The 22,873-nt window shown below is 49.4% G+C and overlaps 7 protein-coding genes across 16 annotated transcripts; 4 read left to right on the top strand and 3 right to left on the bottom strand.

Annotated features, from left to right (window-relative positions):
* On the bottom strand, nucleotides 1–5,335 carry FOIG_02953 (uncharacterized protein). The gene is made up of 3 exons (XM_031200475.1): nucleotides 2,116–5,335; nucleotides 1,482–2,063; nucleotides 1–1,423 (listed from the first exon to the last, which is right to left on the bottom strand). Exons 1-3 carry the CDS (start codon nucleotides 4,672–4,674, stop codon nucleotides 485–487), a joined length of 4,080 nt encoding a protein of 1,359 aa, XP_031070243.1. The 5' UTR covers nucleotides 4,675–5,335; the 3' UTR covers nucleotides 1–484.
* A 2,297-nt stretch (nucleotides 5,336–7,632) lies between these two features.
* On the top strand, nucleotides 7,633–12,923 carry FOIG_02952 (uncharacterized protein). Of its 3 annotated transcripts, XM_031200473.1 has the most exons (6): nucleotides 7,633–8,516; nucleotides 8,618–8,751; nucleotides 8,810–9,193; nucleotides 9,243–9,309; nucleotides 9,361–10,699; nucleotides 10,751–12,923. In XM_031200473.1, the coding sequence occupies exons 1-6, from the start codon at nucleotides 8,453–8,455 to the stop codon at nucleotides 12,057–12,059; spliced, it is 3,297 nt and encodes a 1,098-aa protein (XP_031070241.1). In that variant the 5' UTR covers nucleotides 7,633–8,452; the 3' UTR covers nucleotides 12,060–12,923. The 3 variants fall into 3 exon arrangements, with proteins under 3 accessions (XP_031070241.1, XP_031070242.1, XP_031070240.1); XM_031200472.1 differs by having other exon boundaries at nucleotides 7,733–8,516; nucleotides 9,243–10,699; XM_031200474.1 differs by having other exon boundaries at nucleotides 8,810–10,699.
* A 272-nt stretch (nucleotides 12,924–13,195) lies between these two features.
* FOIG_02951 (CAMK/RAD53 protein kinase) lies at nucleotides 13,196–16,808 on the top strand. Of its 7 annotated transcripts, XM_031200466.1 has the most exons (6): nucleotides 13,196–13,853; nucleotides 14,015–14,582; nucleotides 14,638–15,230; nucleotides 15,296–15,665; nucleotides 15,716–16,060; nucleotides 16,115–16,808. In XM_031200466.1, the coding sequence occupies exons 1-6, from the start codon at nucleotides 13,812–13,814 to the stop codon at nucleotides 16,156–16,158; spliced, it is 1,962 nt and encodes a 653-aa protein (XP_031070234.1). In that variant the 5' UTR covers nucleotides 13,196–13,811; the 3' UTR covers nucleotides 16,159–16,808. The 7 variants fall into 7 exon arrangements, with proteins under 7 accessions (XP_031070234.1, XP_031070233.1, XP_031070238.1 ...); XM_031200465.1 differs by having other exon boundaries at nucleotides 15,716–16,808; XM_031200470.1 differs by having other exon boundaries at nucleotides 14,015–15,230.
* Nucleotides 16,809–16,925: 117 nt separating this feature from the next.
* Nucleotides 16,926–19,108, top strand: FOIG_02950 (uncharacterized protein). The gene is made up of 2 exons (XM_031200464.1): nucleotides 16,926–17,772; nucleotides 17,921–19,108. Exons 1-2 carry the CDS (start codon nucleotides 17,207–17,209, stop codon nucleotides 18,708–18,710), a joined length of 1,356 nt encoding a protein of 451 aa, XP_031070232.1. The 5' UTR covers nucleotides 16,926–17,206; the 3' UTR covers nucleotides 18,711–19,108.
* Nucleotides 19,002–19,652, bottom strand: FOIG_02949 (uncharacterized protein). Its single transcript, XM_031200463.1, has 2 exons — nucleotides 19,314–19,652; nucleotides 19,002–19,161 (listed from the first exon to the last, which is right to left on the bottom strand). Exons 1-2 carry the CDS (start codon nucleotides 19,528–19,530, stop codon nucleotides 19,112–19,114), a joined length of 267 nt encoding a protein of 88 aa, XP_031070231.1. The 5' UTR covers nucleotides 19,531–19,652; the 3' UTR covers nucleotides 19,002–19,111.
* Nucleotides 19,653–19,851: 199 nt separating this feature from the next.
* Nucleotides 19,852–21,797, top strand: FOIG_02948 (uncharacterized protein). 2 transcript variants are annotated; one of them, XM_031200462.1, is made up of 3 exons: nucleotides 19,852–20,288; nucleotides 20,346–20,488; nucleotides 20,544–21,797. In XM_031200462.1, the coding sequence occupies exons 2-3, from the start codon at nucleotides 20,386–20,388 to the stop codon at nucleotides 21,566–21,568; spliced, it is 1,128 nt and encodes a 375-aa protein (XP_031070230.1). In that variant the 5' UTR covers nucleotides 19,852–20,288; nucleotides 20,346–20,385; the 3' UTR covers nucleotides 21,569–21,797. The 2 variants fall into 2 exon arrangements, with proteins under 2 accessions (XP_031070230.1, XP_031070229.1); XM_031200461.1 differs by having other exon boundaries at nucleotides 19,852–20,488.
* FOIG_02947 (cytidylate kinase) lies at nucleotides 21,701–22,825 on the bottom strand. The gene is made up of 2 exons (XM_031200460.1): nucleotides 22,696–22,825; nucleotides 21,701–22,638 (listed from the first exon to the last, which is right to left on the bottom strand). Exon 2 carries the CDS (start codon nucleotides 22,622–22,624, stop codon nucleotides 21,959–21,961), a length of 666 nt encoding a protein of 221 aa, XP_031070228.1. The 5' UTR covers nucleotides 22,625–22,638; nucleotides 22,696–22,825; the 3' UTR covers nucleotides 21,701–21,958.
* Between the last annotated feature and the right edge of the window lie 48 nt (nucleotides 22,826–22,873).

Raw genomic sequence — 22,873 nt, 5'->3', positions numbered from 1 at the left:
CGAACACTCTCGACGTTGAATGAAGGTTTAGAAGCTTACCGCCATTCATTGATCTTGCTTGAGTTTTCAGTTGCCTCTTCTACATTAAGTGCACTAAGTTTCAACGTGAAACATTTACACATATCGAGTTGCTTATAATAAACAGTCTCGTATTGAAACAACCATTCGAGTTTCACACAGCATAACCACATTGAATCCCTAACAATTTCAGACTGCAACCAACACTCACACTTATTATATAGCTCAACAGTTACCGATTAGAGCAAAAACATCCACGTATAATGAATTAACTACAAAAAACTCCCTGCACACACGAATGAGGGTATCTGATGCGTTCTCTTCCTGCCAGATAGATAGGTAGATATCAACAAAAATACAAACCAAACTACATCATAAAAACCTTCGCAGGCCTTCCAATCCAGTGATGTCCGTCGTATCACTGAGAATTATGTCCATGATTCCCCCTCTTGCCTCCTACCACTCTTTATCGCCTCGGCAAGTTATTACGCCCGAAGTTACCACTGAAAGCAGGGCCCGCGGACGAGTTCCAACCTTGCGTTACACTATTCTTGACAATCAGCGCCGCAGCAGCAGTGGCAGCCTGTCTCTCCTTCTGGCGATGTCGGTCCTTGAGATAGTGCGCTGCTTCGGGCCGCATACGGAGGATACGTAAGATCATATCGTCGCTCGGATCCGCCTGCGCTTCGCGGCGCTTGGCCTCCTTGGCCTTACGCATAGTGCCCAGATTACGACTCATCATGATACTCTTGCCACGTCTAATGGTACCCATACTGGCGAACGACCCTGCGCCGCCTAGCGAGGCTCCGAGAGCAGCTGGAGCTGACAGACGGTTACTCTGTGAGTTCTGCTGCTGGAGAGCCAAGCGTGCGCGTTCTGTTGTCGCAGCTGCCATTCTTTCCGACTCGCGTATCAGACTATTAGTATCCTCGAAATAGAAGAAGTTCAGCGATGCCAGCTCGTGCCACTTAGGCGACTTGAGGGTCTCTGCTGGAACACCTAGCTGCTCTCCCGAGTCGTCTCTGGCATTGAAGAATTGGAAAAGCAAGTCAAGCCAATGGTAGACAATGTCTAACTCCTTACGTGTAAGGGGTCGCTGTTGGGAAGGCTTCTCAGACAGAGGTGGCACTAAGAGATTCTCAATCACCATCAAGACCTCCTTCCATAGTCGTGCCATGACAGCATCCATGGTGGCCTTTGTCAATGTCTGTTTCATGATAGCAAAGTTCTCGTCAAAGTATGCAAACAGGGGTGCAAGAGCCGCTTCAACTTGCGCTGGAGTTGCAGTCTGCACTGTCGAAGCTCGCTTTTTCCAGAGATTTGTTACAGACGCGCCAATACCGCCAGTACCGAGCAGGTGTCTCAGAGTCTCCAAAGACAATGTGTGATTGATCTGAGAGGTGAGCTATTCAATGTTAGTAATAGGTTTTTCTTTTAAGTTTGTACAAGAGTCGAATCCTTACCTTATCCGTGACCTTGCGGACCATATCTCTCTCAGTGCGCTTCAAATGACGAAAGGCCTTTCCGAAATGAAACTGAATATCGTCTCTCTCGCCCTCCATGCTAACTCTGATAAGTAGTCGACCCTGTGAGTCTAGGTCCAACCAGAACTCGCGAGGCAAATAGTCGCTGAAATGAACGGGATCGAGTTTGAGCGATGTGCGTCCAACATAGTCGTGATCACCGAAAGTATCATAGTCCCAAATAGTTGCGATCATGTTGACTGGGCCCTGAACTGTGATGTCGAAGGTCTCGTCCCAACGCGGGTTAAGACTCCTCTGAATGATCCGTGTTTTGTGCAGTCTCTTCTGATATTCGTCGCCAAATACCACATAAGGATCACTGTAGCCGTTGGCATCACACGCCTTGAGATCCTCGGCCTCAACTACTTTGATCGTGAAGGTGTACTTGTTAGGTCGACGGGCCTTTTTCTTGGGTCCGTCAATTCTTTCCAGCAGTGCAGCGCAAGCATCGGGATCCATAGTCCGTTCCAACTTGTCAAGCTCCTGCATGGCGTATTCAATATTGTTCAGTTTGACAAAGGACTGTAAGCGTTAGCAATATTCATAAAAAAAACATCTCATACCGAGTGTTTACCTCCGAGTAAAATTGGAAAGGTTCGACACGATCTTTATTGTTCCAGGCATCCTTGGCATATCTCATCCATTTCTCTTGAGTAGTCTGGGTCTGTGCCGCCAATTCCTCAGCTGAAGGACGGTCCATCTCCTTCGCGAATTTTTGATCAACAAGTTCGCAGTATTTGCCAATACCTGCGGCAAATGCCTTCGAGAGGGATGTCATGAATCTGGCGTGATGTTCATCGTTGCCCCAGTTAAGGTTAAAGACAGTGTCAAGGGTCTGGTTGAATAGCATAAATATGTCAATGATAGAAACACTGTGCCTCTCCGAATCTCGTGGGATATCCTCCGGGTTCTCAGTGCGTACTTGGAACTGATCCTGCTTGACTGCCTGCTCAACGTACTCCTCGACTCTGCTTTCGGCGGCACGAACCCATCGCCACACGAAATCGACCAAAAGGTCCTCGACATTGAAGGCAAATGGCCGATCAGGTAAAGAATCGTTATGGATGCGGCGGATTGCAACCAACTCTCTATATAGTTCGAAGCCATCTTGTATGTCAAGTTCGGTGCCAGTCTCTTGAGCCATCTCCAAAATGGACTCAATGATGGCGTTCGCATCCTCTTCGAACCGAGGGAACACTTCTTCGACCAAGATCTGGAAGGGATTTACGCCCATGATCTCGGGATTTTTGTTATAGCGTTTGTTGATTCTCTCGCATAGCTTGATGACTGTTTTGCCTAATTTGACCACATTGGCAAAATCCCAGTCATTCCGGTCGGCTGATATCTCCTTTTCCATGTACTGGCGGTAAGCCTCTTGAGCCTGATCATGGAGACGCTGGCTGAGGTGTTGAGAGAATTCTTCAGTAGCCTCAGGTCTAGGAGAGAAACATGGGTCGCTGAAGATGTGATTGTCCAATATGTACTGGACGACGCCGATTTGGGGTGGTTTCGTATCATAGCACTGTTCCATCCTATCATAAAGGTCACGGAGCAGTGTCTCATGAAGGGTATTCAGAGTGTGTTGGTAGACGGCGAAGTCATGCACCGTCCAGCGGCTGGGGTCGATCTCAGATAGAGGAGTCGAGTAGTTTGATATATGGGGAGGCTTCTTGACTTCTGGCAGTGGTGTTTTGACAAAATCGAAAACGGCATCCAACTCCTCGGGGAGCAACTCCCGATCAAGGTAGTTGCGTGATGCAACCTCAAGTAGAGTGATGAGCCTGGAGCATTGGGGCACCCTCCATCTCACGCACAATTCAGTCAAAAGGTCCATGGATTGTTTTGATAGGGGTTGATAGTCAAGGTCAGGATCGCTATTGATCTGGTCAAAGGTCATAGCATGTTTAAGAATGTACTTGAAGAAGGCTCTGGGGTCTGGAGGGACAAAGGTGTAAACATTCTCCTCGACTGTTCGGATACTAGAATCACCACCAATGTTCAGAGAAGCGAGGTTGATAGCTGGATCAAAACCCATTGAAGCATCAAACGCCGGATCGCTGTATGTAGATTGAGGCCTGCTGGAGAAGCCTTTGTCGATGTTGCTGCTCGATGTCTTGGCAAGCTCTGGTTTGGCAGTCAAAATATCAAGCATCATCTGGGATAGATGGGGTGACTCGGCTTTCTTCCACTCCTGAAAGGCCTCATCAAGATCAAAGTCATCACTCCTCAGAGCACCAGGCATGTCTGAATTTAGCCTGTGCTGATACGACTTGAGATCCTTCAGTGCAGCCTCTTCTGTCCACACTCCTTTGTTCTCATTGATCTCGGCTTGTGCTTCCGAGAGACTCAGTCCAAAGATCCTGACTACCTGCTGAACCAAGGGCATGTCCTTGACATCATAACTCAAAGGTACGACGACCTCAATAGTCGTGCCAGCGCCGTCAGATCCACCGCCAACCAAGTTTTGATCATTTGTAAGGAGCTTCTTCTCGAGAACACTCAGCTTGGACATGAGTTCAGTCTTATCGCGATCGTGGCCCTGGTCCCGAAGAATAGTGGCAATCAGGCGAACAAAGAGAGCAAGATGTCGGTCAGGAATAAGCTTCCAAGAATCGTCATCAGGAGCGGCACCTTTCTGAGCTGCCTTGGTGGTAGACGTGTAAAACATGAGTATGAGCGGCTCAAGCTTCCTCTCCTTGTCAATGGTTTTGCGGAAGTTCCTTTCAGAGAAGGTAGTGTAAGCTTCTGCAAAGCTTCGCTTGACAGCAGCATCATTATAACCTGGGAGGCGTTCGCTGCCCCTCAGCACGCCGCCGCAACGTTCGAGTAGAGCGCTTGTAAAGTTGTGAGGCAGCTTGAAGCTTGAAGAAGAACCGGAGGTGAATTCTTGGACGAGTGCGCCAACGCTGGTGTGAGTTCGGACGGGTTGCTTTGGAGCTGGAACATATTGCTTTCGCTTGGCCTTGGGCTGAAGGAGGTAGTGCAGATAAGCGGATCGGAGAGCGAAGCTGCGGGCTTCATCATGTTCGACGACAATTGCTTGGGCTCTGGAGGCTGCGCGGGCCCGGCCAAGATCTCTGCTGCTGCCCATGCGACGGCCTGTATTGTAGGAGCGTCGGGACTCTGACGACATTGTGGACGATCGAGGGGAGGCGACAGTGACAGCGGTATGGCAATGACGAGTACAAGGGCCTACAAAGTGAGGATGGAGATTGCTCGGGACGCGAGATGATACCTAAAAAATGGTCTTTTTCTACGCGCCCCAGCTCATGACACTGGGTATCGGTCAAAACGTGAGATGTGGTCAGCAAAGGTGGATGCTGATGGTGAGTTGGAGGTTTGGGCGAACGTGCGCGACAAGGGAGAAAAGGAGCGAGGGGTCCTAGATATCTGTCTGGGCTATCAAATCTGGATAGCAAAAGAGCAATAGATAGATATGCGGTGAGTTTTAATGGAATGTCAAAATTCGTATCCTGTTCCTTGCAGTTGTGGAGCAGAGTGGTTTGTTTTGCTTTGTTTCGACTGTAAGTAAGGCACTCAATATCTGCTCCAGCCTAAGGCAGTTGATGGATGAGAGATTGACGGTGAAGTGATGGTCAAGGATGGAGCTGGAGGTCAGAGCCGCCCCGGTCGCAGTGCTTCAAGAGGTCAAAGAGACAAGGATGAAACAAGACGGGAACACAGTAACGACAGATCACACAACCTTTTGTTTGTGGTAGGTATTTGATTAGCTGAGAGAGGGTGATGGCCCTTGATTGTAGCATAAAGGAAGCATTGGAGAGCCTGCATCATCCAATCCAATGGCATTAGCCTCCCGTCCCCTCTAATCTACGGTCGCTCACTGTTGACACAAAGCCTAAAATGGGACCCAAAACTACAAGGTCCAGCCCAAGGAATGGGGCGAGACGTCATCCATTCAGCCCATGGGCTGAGGAACCTGGCCGGGACAGGTCCTTGAACCGCTAATCCGCTAATGGCATCGCCATAGGACCCTGAGGAGCGCTAGTTTGATCCTATCCAATGGAAACAACGGCGTGTTTGGGCGCTTATGTATAATCGCCTGGAATTCAATTCCATCATGGCATTCTGCAGTTCATGGATTTCTTTGTGTATTTTCTTACAATAACCTGAGCACGAAGGCGGGATACATGTCTGCACACGAAATTCTCCACGCCCACAAGTGGTCGCCCAGGAATTGGATGCAATCACTACCTGAATGCCTTTAGATAATCATAAGTCTTCCTTTCATATTCCCATCTTTATTTCTTTTGCTTGGCATCTTCACAATTCACACCTGTATCTCAGCATTGATCATGATTTGTTTCAGAATAATAGCACTTTACCTACACAACTAACATTATATAAAAAAAAGTTGTTATAATAGATAATAGACAGAGTCGATCTAGCATCTTATATGGGCTCTTCAATAATTTAATACTTTTATAGATATCTTATTCTAGATATAGTACCTACCTAGTAGGTAATTCTTGTACGAAAGTAAAGAGAAAACATGGGGCGTTATCGGATTTTGGGCACTTGATTGTACCCAAGTTAGTCGATGTTTGGTTTACTCACACTGAGTAGTGTGTCCTGGACATTTACTACCTAACTGTTGTCGTGGTTCATCAATTCTTCGAATTGACCATCCTCGACTCTGACTGCTATCTGTCTACCCCAGGTATTAGCATAACTTGAGTCTCATATCATACGCAGTTATCATACATGTCTGCAGAGCGTTGACGAAGAGCTGAGCCACTGTCTAACAACATGAACCGACGGCTCGGTACCCACATAGCAGGCATCAACTAAGTACTTGGAAGCTTTGGGGTGCGATCATATGTAAGATTCTCGTGTCTTGAATATATCCCATTTTGGTTGAGGTGGCTCACGAGGTTGCGGAGATCGTAATCTTGTGTTGCGTTTTGCACCTCGTTCATAGTGTGTCCGAGTTGTGCTATCCGTGCCCTTATTATGGACAGGACCTATCTGCACACTTGTCATGTGAAAGAAGCACTAGATCAGTCAGTATCGCTATCTCTCGATGTGCGGCTGTTGGTTATCACCACCTGACTCATGAAGGATGACGAGCATGCACCAGGCAATTGGCCATCGACCTACTGTATGTAGGGGTTCGATGGTTTAGGACCCAAACCCCGCTGTAGAAGAGCCACCTAAGGTCAAGGACCCTGGCAGGAGATGCCTGAAGGGATCAGCAGCAAGAGTTCCTTGTCTAGAGTATCCGAAAATGAGCCAGGGTCAGACAAAGTTCTTAGAGTGGATGAGTACTGTACTGTATGGTAAGGTAGGTCTGAGATATGGTAAGTCTTAAGAGACGATGACTTGCTTGTGCAGGGAGAACTTCTCATGAGCAGATGGTTAGATACAGCCATGTTAACTGAAGAAACATCAAAGTATCAATGATCGTCCAGTATCGTTCAACAACGGCAAAATGCACCTATCACGCTTTTGAATTCAGCCTGAGCCCAAGCGCCCACCAACAGCGCCGTTGTGTTTCAAATTGACGCATGTAACTGCATCCCCCGGTTTTGGAGGGTCTGCGGGTACCTTGCCTGGCACTTGATGCTTGGTCTTGGTTCGAGTTATAGACTCCATAGGTTGGGTACTACTTAGCTCATAGAGATAGCAAAAAAGTCCGGCAAGCTAAAGCAAGAGTTATGTATCTAGTCACCGAATGCCTGATATCCTGCATTATGTGATCGTATCATCCACAAAGACAAAATCTAGTACCTAAGTGGAACAATACAGTGAATCAGGAAATGCTACCTGGTACACAGTAAATGCGACAACCTGGCAGGTAGGTGGCCAGTATGTAGCAGCATTACGGTTGAATCAGTCTTTACTTTGTGCCTTGCATGCATTAACATTGAGACCGCAGAGCTAATGAATGCACGGTATCTATCATCAACAAGCCGCAAATTACTTCACAAGACATTATTATAGGTAGGATATGTATCCGTATATTATGTAGGGTAGGCAAGGTGTCTTGATTAGGTGAGGAGACTCCTCAGCTCGAGATCCTAGCCGACGAGAAAAGAAGAACTGAAAATCCCCTTTCCTAATAATCCTTGGATACCTACCTACCTACCTAGACACCTATTGACTTCAATTTTGCTGCTCTAGCCGCTTCGAACCTGCTGGCAACCCCTATGTACCTCGCTGGGCTTTTTTTTACTTGAGATAAGTCTCTAACGTGCCGCTTTTCCTCGTTCCTACCCTTCCAGAGATGGCCATTCATCTTTGGTTCCTTGATCGCGAATATTCAACAACGTTCAACATTGTCGTTTATGTCCACTCTGTCGTTGATAGCATTACGACTACGACAGGCAACAGCTCTTTTTATCTTCTTGCTTCTTGATGATAGTCGAGTTCACAACTGCCTAACTTGACCCGCGCCCACAGCTTCACCACATTCGTACGCCGCCTTCGACGTTGGCGCATTCATTATATACGGGATACTCGACAGTCAATAGTGGTTATATACTTCCCTACCTACCTACTTATTAACTATGTTAGTTATCTGACCTTGACTCCTGGCGGCCGATTGACGAGCGGTCGCAAATAGCCACACGAGTCTGATACTGGCTCTACACCTAATCGAGGTGCGAGTGGGCCACTCCGGTTGGCTCAGCGCCAGATGACGGCCTCCCCTGTCCCGCCCTGAGCCCCGCGCTACCACTTTTCGTACCGGCGCTATTCTTGTTGGCTGCAGCAGCTCGCTGTCACGGTGTCACAGTGTCGCCTGTCGTTGTGCGCCCCCCCCAGTGTGCGTTCGTTCGTTCGTCGCTCCAGTCCGTCTTTAAAGATCCCGACAGCTCCAGTTACTGGTCCCAGCCGAAACTGTAATCGTTCCTCGTATCTTGACCATCGCTGCCCTTCAGACCTACTTGACGATGGGCATCGTCAGCAGCAAGCCCGAGGAGGGGCCTGCTCTCTACTTGAGAGACCAGAATAGATGTACGTTGTCCTACCCTTTCCCCGCCTTGCCCTTGGATCTTGCTGGAGGCCTGCGCCGAGGTTGTGGCTTGTTACTCTAACTGACCGACTCTGTTTTGCAGTGAGCATATCCTCTTTAGTCGTCACAAACCCACGGAAGCGCACTTCTGTAAACATCGTTCCCAATGCCTTTCCTGCTACTAGAGTTTCTGCCCAGAGACCTCTCGGCGACACATCTCCTGTAGAGTTCGTCCAGGTATGTTGCGACGGTTTGCGACCTTTCTTTTCGGCGTCGGTGACTGACCTAACCACAGGATCCTGATATTTCAAATCCAACAGCACCACCGAACTTCTTAGTCAAGCTCAGCAACGATGACGAGCTCATATTTTCCTTCACATTCGTTATGCGCCAGGCGCAGCTTGCGCAACCAGCCACTTCCTCTGAACCAGCATCCGCTCCAATTGATACCAGTATATCGGGCCTTACCTACGTCTACGCCTCGAATCTGAAAGAAGTCGAGAACTTGGTGACCCGAGAGTTTCATGCCGACCCAAATCTACATAGAAATGCCAACGTAGCATTGGTCGGCGATTATACTACAGGAGGAAGCCCGTCGGTATCGTTCGAATGGACATGGAAATGGAAGCCCCCGAAGCCTACTGAGGATAAGGGTGGCGGCTGGAGGAACTCGTGCAGCGTACTGTGCCACTCCTTTCCCGTTATGCAAGCGTGCTAACCACCACCAGTTTGTCGAGTATGACCCTCGAGCTCACCGACTGCACACGCTAGCTAGTTTCTCCTACTTCGTTGCAGGTACTAACCCTCGAGATGCTCTTTATCCCTCATCTGCTCATGCTTTTTCAGGCACACCCGCGTCTTTGAGCCATCCAAATTCACCATCGCCCCCTTTCCTCCTGGCATCTCCGCCTAAGATTCGCGTTGCCTCGTCCCAATCAGTCGACTCTCGTATCACCGCTCCTGATATCATAGATGAGCCTGTTTCGCCTCTTATTCCTACGGCTGAAATGCCCCTTACACCAGGCTTCCCACAGGCCAAAGAGACTGTCAAAGTTGACGTAGCTTGTCCCAAGCCGAACGAGGAATCCATGGTCAGCGATGACGGTCCCGTCTTTCGGGCTACCCTCAAAGCCCTTGAGCAAAAGACAGGCAACATGAGGACACAGATGAAGAAGGTTCTGAAGAAAGCAGAACATGCGCATTCTTGCCAGATTGAAGCCAACGATGCTTTCACCGCGTTCGTGGATGCTTTGCGAGAAGCTGCAGCAACCAATGCCAACGCCGTTCAACCTGCTTTGACACATTACTTTGATAAAATTGCCAGGGAAATCTTATCGTATGAGCGACAAAACACTTATAACCTACAGAAGATCATTATTGAACCCGTAACCAAATTATACCAAGTGGACATCAAACAAGCCGAGTCGAAGAAGCGAGACTTCGAGGAGGAAAGCAAGGATTATTATGCATACGTATCACGTTATTTGGGACAGCGTCAGGATTCGGTCAAGGCGAAGAAGCTTGCGGAAGCCGATTCCAAATACCAAAACAAGCGACGAAACTTTGAGCTTAAACGATTTGACTACTCTAGTTTCATGCAGGACCTCCACGGCGGCCGCAAGGAACAGGAGGTTCTGTCTCACCTGACAAGGTTCGCTGATGCTCAGACACGAGGTTTTATGGCTACTGCGAAGAAGATTGAGGTTCTTCTACCCCAATTGGAAGCTTTGTCCAACGAAGTTCAAGAGGCCGACAAGGAATATCAGTATCAGCGAAGAGAGCGTGAGGAAAAGAGACGCCTTCTTGAAAAGAGCAACACACCGTACAAGGAACCCGAACAAAATAGCACTGCAAGCAATACGCCCATCGGCTCCGCCACCAACGGCAATACAGGCAATACCTCGGATTCAGATTTGGGCCGTGCTGACAGCACCGGGTCTCAGCTCAATGCCGGATCAGTGAATGTTCCATCAGGTGTGGAGTTATCCAGATCTCCAGGTAGTCTTGGTCAGACAGGTGTTGGAAGTCCTGCAGCTGCTTCCAAGTTCAAGGGTATTCGGGATCTTGAGGAGCGAGATAACATGCCATCCGCCGTCACTCACCGGAAGGAAGGCCTTCTGTGGGCTCTCAATAGACCGGGAGGACATGTTGACCCTCGTAATTTGAACAAACAGGGCTGGCACAAGTAAGTCTCCTGATCTGGGGTATGACAAGCCTTTTCTAACATAATTTATAGATTCTGGATCGTTCTGGACCAGGGAAAGCTGTCAGAGTACAGTAACTGGAAGCAGAAACTTGATCTCCACATTGACCCTATCGATCTTCGTATGGCATCTGTTCGAGAAGCCCGTAATGCGGAGCGGCGATTCTGCTTCGAAGTCATTACCCCTAGTTTCAAACGAGTGTACCAGGCGACCTCTGAAGAGGACATGAATAGTTGGATCACAGCTATAAACAATGCTTTACAGAGCGCCATGGAAGGACGCAGCTATCAAGGGAAGCCAACTTCATCAAATGGCGATTCTTCCCTAAGAAGAGATATTGGCTCTGTGCTCACAGGAAAGACACAATCGCTGAGCCACGGAAATTATCATAGCACCGCCAATACTGGAATACCGAGCCGAAGGATAACCGTTGGTGCGCGACCAAGCGCAGTCAGAACCTCCAGCTCTGGGTATGACGAGAACCCTGACAGGGTGCTCCAGATGGTCCGAGACAACGATCAAGGCAACTTGTGGTGCGCCGATTGCGGTTCAGGATCCAAGGTTGAGTGGGTATCGATCAATCTGGGCATTATTCTTTGCATCGAGTGTAGTGGCATTCACCGATCACTCGGAACCCATATTAGCAAGGTGCGGTCTTTGACGCTGGACATCAAGTCCTTCACCATTGATATTGTCGAGCTTCTACTGCTAATCGGGAATCGGGTATCGAACATGATTTGGGAGGCGAAGCTTGACCAGTCGCTGAAGCCAACGGCACAGGCAAGCCGAGAACAGCGACTCCGGTTCATCACATCAAAGTATGTAGATCGTTTGTTCGTCGAACCCATTTCGCCCACGCTGTCACGATACGGGACAGCAGACGAGACACTCTTGGCAGCCATTAAGAAGAATGAGATACAGCAAGTACTCTATGCGTTGGCGCTAAAGGCAAATCCCAACACAGTTGACAAAATGAGGGGCACACATGCTGTATGGCTCGCCCTGGCCGCTGCAGATCCAGCAGCTCCCTCACCGGGAACTCCACACACGGTAACCGATGCGGAAGCAAAAGCTGTGCCGTTCCCTGTGGCCGAGCTATTGGTTCAGAATGGAGCCGAGATTCCTGCAACTATGCCAGCGTTTCCCCTGGGCCGCTTCGCCCAAATCTACGTTGAGCAGAAGCGTGGCCGTACGGTCATCGAAGGGTCGATGGATGCAGTGCCCTCATTACCTAGTAACATGAGCCCAGCCGAGAGGCTTCAGCGAGAGAAAGAAGCCAGGCTACAGAAGCGAGTCAGCACAGGGGGCAGGTTGGCCAGATCTCCCATCCCTGAGAGATAGGAACCGGGACAGTAGGAACCACTGGCAGGCTTAAGTTCCTGTTGCTACTTGAACAATCTCCCTCGGACACACAAACTGATCGGGAAACGATTTCGCCCCTGCAATGGGCTAATTTAACGGACGACAAACTGTATTTGGTAATGAAGGATGGTGGGTATTTTGACAGAAGACAAGGGCAGCACAAAGGAGTTTACTGGCGTTTACGTTTGCTAATGGCTTTGTCCATGCCATACGAATGGGAAAGCCATTCTGGAGACTGGGGCACTTAGGAAAGAATACGAGAGAGGAGAAAGACAAGTATATACTATTTTGGACTGACGGTAGAAAGGAGAGAGTGGCACATTGAACGTGTAGAGCACCACTGCGGGCATGCTAGGGCATTGGGTATTGACAGGTTGTCGTTGTTGTTGCTGTTGCTTACCTTAGCTTTGCTTACTTTGTGGAAAGAGATAGGCTTGATGATATTGAATAATGGTAATGTCGAGTTGAAGCCAAGATTTGCTGCTGAAAATGCCCGTGGCTTGTACATGCAAGTCTGCAGTAGAGACCCGACTGGACGGCCCCTAAGCCCCCTCTGTTGCTACGTCTATTATCTTAACTTGCAGAATTATCTATCGAGAGCAGTACTATTTAAAAGCCATTGTCGAGCAGGCTAGAACATGGTGGCTCCTTATGACGCTCGTGACGGACGAGGCTAGGAACAGGCGTCGTGTGGGCAGGCAAATGTCTCATCCTGACAGACAACGTGACTTGAAACCGGCGGATGACGATGTGAAGTAATAAGACTGGACCATGGGGTTAATGGTGGGTGGATGGGCGTAAATGTGCGTGCATAGTTTATTGACTTGAGGAAGATACAGTATTGGATCATCTGAAGGTTAAGCATGGGCTGATATCTCGATCTTGGTATATGTGCATACCTCGAACCCGTTTATGTCATCTCCACTGACGGCTTGGAGGAATCGGATGAAGGCTTCAGACCCACCTGCAAGGCATATTGCAGGAGTTCTAGCGGTAGTTTTACTGAGTTAGTAGAGACCTAGAGGAGGCTTTGCTCCACTGGAACGTCAAGCCGAGATCCATTCTTCAGTGGATTTTTGGCGTTTGGGACCCACCCATTTACAGGTGAGAGACAAGGCGACCGATGCTGTCATGGACAATTTCACGAGGCGAATATGGCCATAAGCGTGACTCTCTCGCCTGCGTGGACCAAGTGAGCACTTCATGTTTGAACTACTCCGACCAGATAAAACAACCTACAACTTACTGGCATATATTTGAAGCCCAGCTCTGCTTGAAACCCTCTTGAGACTCGACTCGACTGTGACTCAACTGAACTGGACTCGACTTATCGCATCTTGCATCTCGGGTACTCGGGGGCTGCTAGAAGTGGCTTGGATCGGATCGAATCAAGAGGTGCTAATGTACCACTTCTAGGCAGTTGTCGCACTCAGGTACCTTAGCTTACCTTAGCTCTAGGCTCCCTCCACCATCTCCCCGTCAAGAGAGTACCACCATAACCTTTTCTTGGTCCAGGCTCAATTCACGCCCTTGTTCGCTTCCAACTTCCTCCTGTCCATAATCTTTTGCTTATCCTTACCCTTCATTCAAGGCATCGTTGTTCATCCATAGCCCCCCACTGGCTAGCATCCTTTATTCTTGGTCGACGGCTTGTACCACCTCATCGTGAACCATTTCACCCGGTTCCTCCTTGGCTTCACGTACAAATACTCACCCTTCTTGGCTATCGCCATGGCTCCGCAACCCGAGAAGAGCCAATTGAAGCGCCCGCGCGTTAGTCCATTCCCTTCTCTTTGGCCTTTCTGAAAAAGATTCACGTTCTATTTTGTTGGTGGGCAAAATGTTGGCGTTTTCGGAACTCTTTTTGCGCCTGTCGTTCCATCCCGTGTCGCGCCATCGATCGCCTACCATTACTAACTTGCTTGGCTTCGCAGGGCTCGTTGCCAGATGATGAGACTGAGACCAAGAAACCTCGACGAGCTGAGCGCCTCGAGGCTGATCCAGACAAGACCCCAATTGTCAACAAGCAACATCTGCCATCACCTCTCACACATCTTACCGATGACTCCAACGAGCTCAACAAGGAGCCTACCGCGACCCCCCCGGGACAGAAGCAACACGAGATAACCCCCAAGAAGACTGAAGACACATACTCTCAAGGCCAAGCGCTATCGTCACCACCTCAAGACACTCAACCGCTCAGTCAGTTCGTTGATCGCCACCCTGCCATCTCCGACGACATCGAAGACGAAATTCGCGAAGGTGTCTGGGGATACCTCGTTCCGCTTGATCCGAAGTATGGCGACAAGCCGATCGTCCTGAAGAAACGAAGCGCATGCCCCCTACCAGACACAGTGGCCGATTCCGCCAAGCAGGATAATAAACATCATACCAACGAGAACGGCAAGTCCGCTGCGATGAAAGACGAAGAGGCCTTTGAGAAGAAGAAGGAAAAGGGCGTCTCTTCTGGTGGTTATCTAATTGGACGCCACCCCGAGTGTGGTTAGTTTTAGAATGATCTGGCGTCAGTTGATGACACTAACTAACTTACCAACAGACATTGTTGTCAACGACGGTATTGTGTCGAACCGGCATTGCCTTATTTTCACCGAAAACAAAGGTAACGATACTGTCGCAATTGTTGAGGATCTGTCGAGCAACGGGACGTACGTCAACGAAGCCATCGTGGGCCGAAATCAGCGCCGCGAACTTGAGGAGCAAGATGAGATTGCTGTCCACGGCAAGGCGCGTTTTGTCTTCCGCTACCCCCAGAGTCGACAGACAAGCGCTTTTCTGCAACAGTACACTCTTTTAGAGAAGCTTGGAAAGGGTCATTTTGCCGAGGTTTATCTATGCGTCGAGAAGGCCACTGGCCAGCGCTTCGCAGTCAAGATTTTCACAAAGCACCCTGGCGTGGAGGATCGCTCAAAGACGGAGGGCTTGCAGCAGGAAATCGGTGTATTGATGGGGGTTAGTCACCCAAACGTTCTTTGCCTAAAGGACACTTTCAACGAGCGTGATCGCGTGTATTTGGTGCTCGAGTTGGCACCAGAGGGAGAACTTTTCAACTATATCGTGATGAAGCAGAAGCTCAGCGAAGATGAGTCAAGGAAGTTGTTTGTGCAGCTCTTCCAGGGTATCAAGTACTTGGTAAGTCATGACTTTCCCCCTCTATGTTCTATAAGGACGCTCCAGGGCTAACCGTGTCTGTTCAGCATGAACGTAACATTGTGCACCGAGATATCAAGCCTGAGAATATCCTGCTGGTTGATAAGAATCTGCATGTAAAGCTTGCTGACTTTGGCCTGGCCAAAATTATTGGAGAAGAATCTTTCACAACTACACTATGTGGAACGCCCAGCTATGTTGCGCCCGAGATACTCGCAGACTCCAAGCAGCGCAAGTACACAAAGGCCGTCGATGTCTGGTCTTTGGGAGTTGTGCTTTACATTTGCTTGTGTGGTTTCCCACCTTTCTCCGATGAGCTCTACTCGCGCGACTTCCCCTTCACACTCTCCCAGCAGATCAAGAGTGGTCGTTTCGACTACCCTTCCCCTTATTGGGACTCCGTAGGAGACCCAGCCCGTAAGTGAATAGAATACCGAGGCCATTATACAGTTGCTAACATTGCACAGTTGACCTCATCGACTCTATGTTGATTGTTGATCCCGAGAAGAGATTCACGATTGACCAGTGCCTGCAACACCCGTGGCTCACACAGAGTAGCCCTGGTGTAAATGACAGCACTGGTGGTCTCGTCGGAGGCATTGCAGGCCTCGAGGTCAACCGAAGAGCCCCTGCTCGTGAACGAACTTTGCTGGCCTCTCTCAACACTGTGCAGGTCACTGCTCAACTTGAAGTTGGCAAGGACAAGAACCCCGTGAAGGTGTTCTCAAAGAACAAAGGTCGCGTTACCAATATTGCAAAGGAGTCTGACCCCGCCGCTCAACGGGCACCAGACGAATTTATTGAGATGGGAGGTAAGGGCGACCAAGAATTATTCGCGGACGATGATTCGAGCATTTACCCAATAGGTGATAATGGCGAGAAGATCAAAGCGAACAAGGCCAAGCGATAAATCAGTGGGTTTGGAATGTTCGAGTTGAGTATGCGGGATCAGGGAGTATTTGGCTTTGTTCTGGTGTTACTCTCATTGAGTTGATTTTCGATATTGGTTGTTGGAAGGAGTATCTTCTATAGAGACGGTACATGGGATCACCGGTGTCTTCTATTGGATAAGTTGTTTCTGGTTTGTTTCTTCGCTTGCATACATATTGAATCAGGGAGGAAAGGGGATGGATCTGTTGAGAAGGGCTGCTCATCAGCCAATAGTAACTTGAAAGCGTACGAAAAGTCTTGATTGTTTTCCATTGCCTGCTGAAAGAGTTTCGAGCAGCACTTGTATATTGTGAAGTGTTACACACCCGACTTAATACATGGCCAACCGGGAGACATGATAGCACGACTTTCCTGCTCTCGCAGCAAAAGCCCGAGACTGATCAAAGGTATCTACTGTGGCAGGATAATCAAGGCCTGAGAAGGGAGAGACTTTTCCTGGTACAAACTATTTTCAATTTTCTCTCTCATTCCTTTCATATTCCTCATGGAAAGCAACAAACTAGAAACACATTTAGAGGTTCAGATGACAATACATCATCATGCCGAATATGTGACAACTAAAAATAGATTTAGAAGAGTATAGAAACCTTTCAATAGTTTGAATTGACGATAGCCAAGGAGGCTTATTCAAGACAAAGCTGTCGAGAGCTGAGACAGATGCACCATTCAACCATATTCAACTTACACGAAGCTCTTTGTTATCTCCACGTGACTTATCGCTTAGCGCCCACACATACACCAGGTTGGAGAAAACCTATCTGGCGGGGTTCTGAAGGCCCCACCAGAGAGGGCTATTCGTCTGGGACGAGAAACTTCACATTTATCCGCTTGTCGACCTTACAAACGCCTCGAGATCGTCCCCCCGCGCGTCCCCGGAGTTCGCTTCTTTCCCTGTTGCCTTATCCTCGTCCGCACCGCCCAAGCCGGAACGAGTTACTCGACGATCACCGCGACCGAAATCTCTATATCGAACTACCATTCCCGCGAGGGAGTCAAAGGCAGCAAACATGGCCGAAACCAAGACTGCCGGCCAGCCCACTCTGGTCTTTGTCGATGGATCCTTCGAGGACCTCGCTGCCGAGATGGCCGACTACCTTAAGGCTGAGGACGCCAAGCAACTTCTGAGCCAGGAGAAGCCTCCTTCTCAAGAGGAGGTCATCTCCAAACTGGTCTCGGCCTCTGGAGCCCTTAACACTGTCCCCGAGAAGGAGTATACCGCCGCTTCCAACCTTATGACCCATCTCGTCCTGATGTCCTCCGACCCCAAGAAGTTCTTGCCCACTCTCTGCACCACTTTTGCCAAGCCTCTCCTCAACTCTCCCGTCCACGGCGCCGGCCTGTCACTCAACGCCTTGACCACTGTCTTTAACCTGCTCGACCCCGCCGACCCCGTCCGCGCCCGCGTCTTTATGGAGATTCTTAAGTTCCTGAGAGCTCACGGCATGTTTGAGAGTCTGCGCACATATCTCGATAAGCTGCCCGAGTGGCTTGCTACCTGGGGCACCGATGCCGATTTCCAGCGAAAGATTTATGAGGAGGTCGCTGAGGTTGCCATTGAGGCTGGCGAGGAGCAGTAAGTTGTTCCCTATTTGTGCGGTGTGCGCGACTGTTTCTGTTGGCGACTCGGAATCAGGCTGGAACCATTCCTGGGGATATCTGCAGACACTGATAATCGCACCTGTATGGTTCATCTGCTGAACAACCTGCTAAACATGTGACAGACAAGCCTACGAGTACGTCGTCAAGGCTCTCCGAACATTCGACGGCGATGCCATCTCCTCCGAGGAGGCCCAGCGACTATCTCTTCGTGCCGTCAAGAAGGCACTCACTTCCAATAACCACTTCCTGTTCCAAGATCTGCGGGGAATTCCAAGCGTCCAGGCCCTCAGCGACTCACACCCCGTCTACTCGCAACTCCTCGATATCTTTGCTGAGCAGGACCTGGAGGATTACAACGACTTCAACGACGAGCACCAGGGTTGGGTTGAGAAGGAGAAGCTCGACCACGAGAAACTTCACCGCAAGATGCGCCTCCTAACCTTTTCCAGCTTGGCCGCCTCCACCCCTAGCCGCGAGATCGAGTACTCCAAGATCACCAAGGCTCTCCAGATTCCCGAGAACGAGATCGAGATGTGGGCTATTGACGTGATCCGTGCCGGACTTGTTGAGGGCAAGCTTTCCCAGCAACGCCAGAAATTCCTTGTTCACAAGGTCACATACCGCGTCTTTGGCCAGAAGCAGTACCAGGAGCTGGCTAACCGGGTTGACCACTGGAGGACAACCCTGCAGAACGTTCTGGGTGTTTTGCGCCAGGAGCAGGCCAACGCCAAGGCTCAGAAGGAGCGCGAGATTCAAGAGTTGGAGCGCAAGGTCGCCAACGCCGGCGTTAGCGGCAACCAAGATGGCGGTAGACGCCGACAGAACCAAAACCGGGAGCCTCGCGAACCTCGAGAGCCCCGTGAACCTCGCGAACCCAGGGAGCCCCGGGAGAGGACAGAAGATGACGACTAGACGAGGCAGAATAAAGAAGGATATGCCAGGACATGACTAAAAACGAGACTAGAGCAGTCGTGGGGAAGAAAAATGAGGGGGCTTTTTTCTGGGAATGGGGGACATTGTTATACCTGCTTTGTGTTAATACATCGTTGGGCATATGAGAGAGAGAATCCAGCGAACGAAGGGTTGCTAATGCGAATGGCGTAGCCGGTTTCATGAGCATATTGGTCTTCTGCCATCCCAGCATTGAGGCGAAGATGGTGTCATGGCACTCTTCTTCAAATTAGAACAAAAATTGAATGCATGTTAAACACAAAGCGAGTCTTGTGAAGGAGGTGTGTAAGGGGCGGTTTGTTATTATATTGTACATGTTTTATTGACTGCCGTGACCTTTTTGAACCAACAGAACGGAGACATTAGAATGATGACGTGAACTTTTTGTGAGGATCTGGGTTGTGTATCCGTCCTATAAAACAGTTAGTGATATCTTCACAGTCAATATGTGAACAGCATAACAAGGCAGCGCAAATTTAAGTACATAAACCTTTCATGGCAGGAATGGCATTTTCATTTCACAATCCCTCGAGAGTAAAGAATTGGCATAGAAACCTAGCTTACCATTACGTCGATTGACAAGGGCAACATAGCCTCCTGTTCCCACCAAAATGACGACCACGAAAGGCCAAAACTTGACCTCGTCATTGCGACGGGGCTTTGGCGGTTGTGAAGAATAGAAACGACTGCTTCGAGAAGCCAGAGAGGAGGATGTGAAAGGACTAAGTCTTGAGGCCGAAGCGACGAAGCGCCCGGACTGGAAGGACATGCGAGAAGCCATTGAATGTGACCAACACTTGGCTTCTTCAGACTGCTGTGTAATTATTGTCTAGGTATATTCCGTTGAGAGTCAGATGGGCAAAGCAATCGATTGACTGAAGTCTGTAGTGATGAGTTCAGGTGGGACCATGTTGAGGCATAAGATCGTATGGCAAAATCAGGCGAGGATTAGACATGAATGATCACGTGACCTTTCTCCTAAAACCTTATGAGGTACAGGAGGAAACAGAATAGGTAGGTTAGTACTCTTATTAGCAGATAAAGGCAGACTATAATGTTCAATCCGTTGTTACGAGCTTATCATTGAGAATCAACAGTTGATCCCATATGGTATCCACCAATCGTGACTAGGCTGGTCTGTCGGTGTCACGACTGTTCGAACAAGGGGCCAACCCAGTCAAATATCCCGTTGTGGTTCATTCAAAAGGCTTAGTGTCATTTATGCTCTTTGATTTGTACTCATTTGAAATGAGCCTAAACAAAGACTATAGAGATTTATTAAATTGCTGAGAACGAACAGAATCCTTGCCTGGCTACTATGAAACGAGGTGGTTGGTGGTTGGTTCAGCTGCCGCCCGCCTACTAAACCGGCCTCTCACAATATGATTGACCTCAGCTTTGTCTTAAATGTCAAGCGCTTGCATTTGCACCCCGCATGAGCTCATCAGGTACAGACTACACATACTTCAACGGTAGCTCCCGCTTTGGCGCCGGCATATTCTCATTGACATCATATGATTCTTGAAGAGGAAACGAAATGTAAGCGTTTAATCATCGTTGTGGTAGTCGACTCGTCTCATTTCGCCCTGTCTACAGCTCTAGTTGCTACGCCAACTACGCCAACTACACCTTCATCATGGTGTCAACACCAAGGCCGAAGAGTCGAAGAGACCCTCAGACGCCGCAATCGCAGAAGAAACGCATGCCCAAGGGCCGTTACAGTGATGGACACTGGTGGTGTAAGTGGCAACTCTGTCCACCTAATAATTGATCGGAACTCTGACATCTCTGAAGGTAACTGTGAACCCCGCCAGAAAGCCACACTCCGTGAGGTTAAGAAGTCTGGGCCGAACAACGGCAAGCTTTTCTGGAAGTGTGACGATTGTAATTTCTTCCTCTGGAGGGATGAGGCCAAGGTACGCGAGTCCGGGTTGAGGGCTTCCCGAAGAGGTAGCGAATCCTCCAAATCTGAACCTCCACCCATGACACAGCAATCACTTGTGTCTTATGGGTACCAAGTGACTCCGAGCCGGCGTCAGAGCGACGATGATTCTGCTAGCAGCACAGAATCCGGCGAGGATTCAGAAGCCGATACCCCAATGCCCAAATCGGTAAGAAACCGAACCCAAATTGCCGACCATTCAAGGCTGCCCTCTCCGCCTACTGCAGCTGTCGAGACACCCAGTCGTGGGCCGTCCAAGAGACGGCGCGACGTCTTCGAGGAAGATGAAGATGAGTTCAGTGATATTGCCTCGGATGAAGAGCGGCAAATGGCTGCGATTGCGGACAAGAGCGCCGAGAAGGCCGCCCAGAGCCGTTTCACTACACCAACTACCACTCGCTCTACCGATGCGATCTCGGGGATGCCAACACCTTCTGTATCGCGCACACTGTTTCCCACCAGCGAATCCAAGAGACAGAAGCAAGTATCTTTTGAGTATACCCCCTCCATGTCATCTACTACTCTGTCAGCCAACACAACACCTTCAAAGACTCCATGCAGAACGCAAGAGCCTCCTGCAAGTAGCCCTCCGGAGACGAGCTACGATGTGACAGACGAAGTCATGAATCTTTTGAGAGGCCAAAACATTGACAAAAGCGTTTTGTCATCTGTGCAGAGTATTCTGGAAACTGCAGCACGTCGCACTAAGGGCATCGTTCTAGGCCGTGACTCTGCGCGGTCAAGCCTCAAGACCAAAGATGACAACATTGCTACCATGCAAGAGCGTATTACTGCACTCGAGAACCGCGAACGAATGCACAGGAGTCAGATGACGAATATCAAGGCTGGTTTGATGAAGATGTATGATGACAACTGATTGTGTCAAGTGTCAGGTTAGACATGGCAAGGTTATGGTTATAATGATAATGCGAGCTTTGGACTTTGGTAATGTAGTTAGATATACCCTTTTAGCGATTAGTTAATAGTAACAGAGTAGTTCTCGTGTGGCAGCCCAAATAAATACATCAAGTTGAAGGTGTATTTATCGTGTCCGCTTGGATTACACCAGTGACTGGCATTCAAGATAAACTACATGTCGACTGGACCCGACATAGGTATTCAAGAGTGTTCTATTATCGTCCGAGACGTAAAGTCTTCATCGTTTATAGGCTTAGCAACATGGATTAGTGAATTTTATTTCTATACAGCCCGACTCCAGGACAGCCCCTCCCAAGTATATGCAATTCCAATTTATACCGCTTTATCGCTAAAAGTCAGGGCCCAACCTTTCAGCAAGGGCCTTTTCAGTGTTGGCATAGACCTCGTCAGGAGGAGGGGTAGCATCGAGCTTGAGAACCTTGCCAACCTCCTCAAAACGGTTGACGACAGGCATGCTGGTCTCGATGAAGGTACGGAATCGCTTGCGGATACTCTCGGCGTTGTCATCGTCACGGCCGCTGGTCTTGCCACGCTCGAGAAGACGAGACTCCATGACGTCCTCCGGGCAGTCGAAGAAAAGGACAAGCTTGGCGGGGCAAACAGTCTCTTCAAACTTGACGGCCTGGTCCATCTTACGGGGGAAGCCGTCAATGAGGAAGCGCCCCTTTTGCGAAGCCTTTGCCTTAAGGTCGGCGGCCATGGCGTTCTCGAGGAGAGCAATAGTCACCTCCATGGGAACAATGAGACCGTTTCGAATGTAGTCCTTGATGAGATCTCCGTATTGTGAACCGGGTCTTTCCTGCTCGGCACGCAAAAGATCACCAGCTGAGAGGTGGCAGAAGCCGTGGTCCGAGACAAGCTTGGAGCACTGAGTGCCCTTGCCAGCGCCAGGACCGCCGAGAACGAAGATGACAGTCACATCCTTGGGGTCGAAAGTCGGAGTTGACTTTTGGGGCGCGATGGTCGCGGGCGCATCTTGTTCGATAGCAGGCATGATGAGATATAGAGCTGTAGTTGGAGGTTGAGGTTAGCTGAGGAGTTTCATCATGGAAGAGGGGGGTTTACCTTTTGATTGGGTACCTTTGTCAATACGGAATCATCTAGGTATAAATAAAAGGGACTTTAGGGGAGGGAAATACAAGGAAGAGGAGCCTGATCTTTTGCTCGATAGAAGATCGATCGTGTTGATGCTGCCAAGACAAGGAGGAGTGGACTAGACCCTTGGATTGAGCGGTGTCCAGCA

This window comes from Fusarium odoratissimum (assembly GCF_000260195.1).
Source record: "Fusarium odoratissimum NRRL 54006 unplaced genomic scaffold supercont1.3, whole genome shotgun sequence".
Classification (NCBI taxonomy): domain Eukaryota; kingdom Fungi; phylum Ascomycota; class Sordariomycetes; order Hypocreales; family Nectriaceae; genus Fusarium; species Fusarium odoratissimum.
The sequence above is the reverse complement of the archived record's forward strand: the minus strand, read 5'-3'. Positions and strand labels throughout refer to the sequence as shown.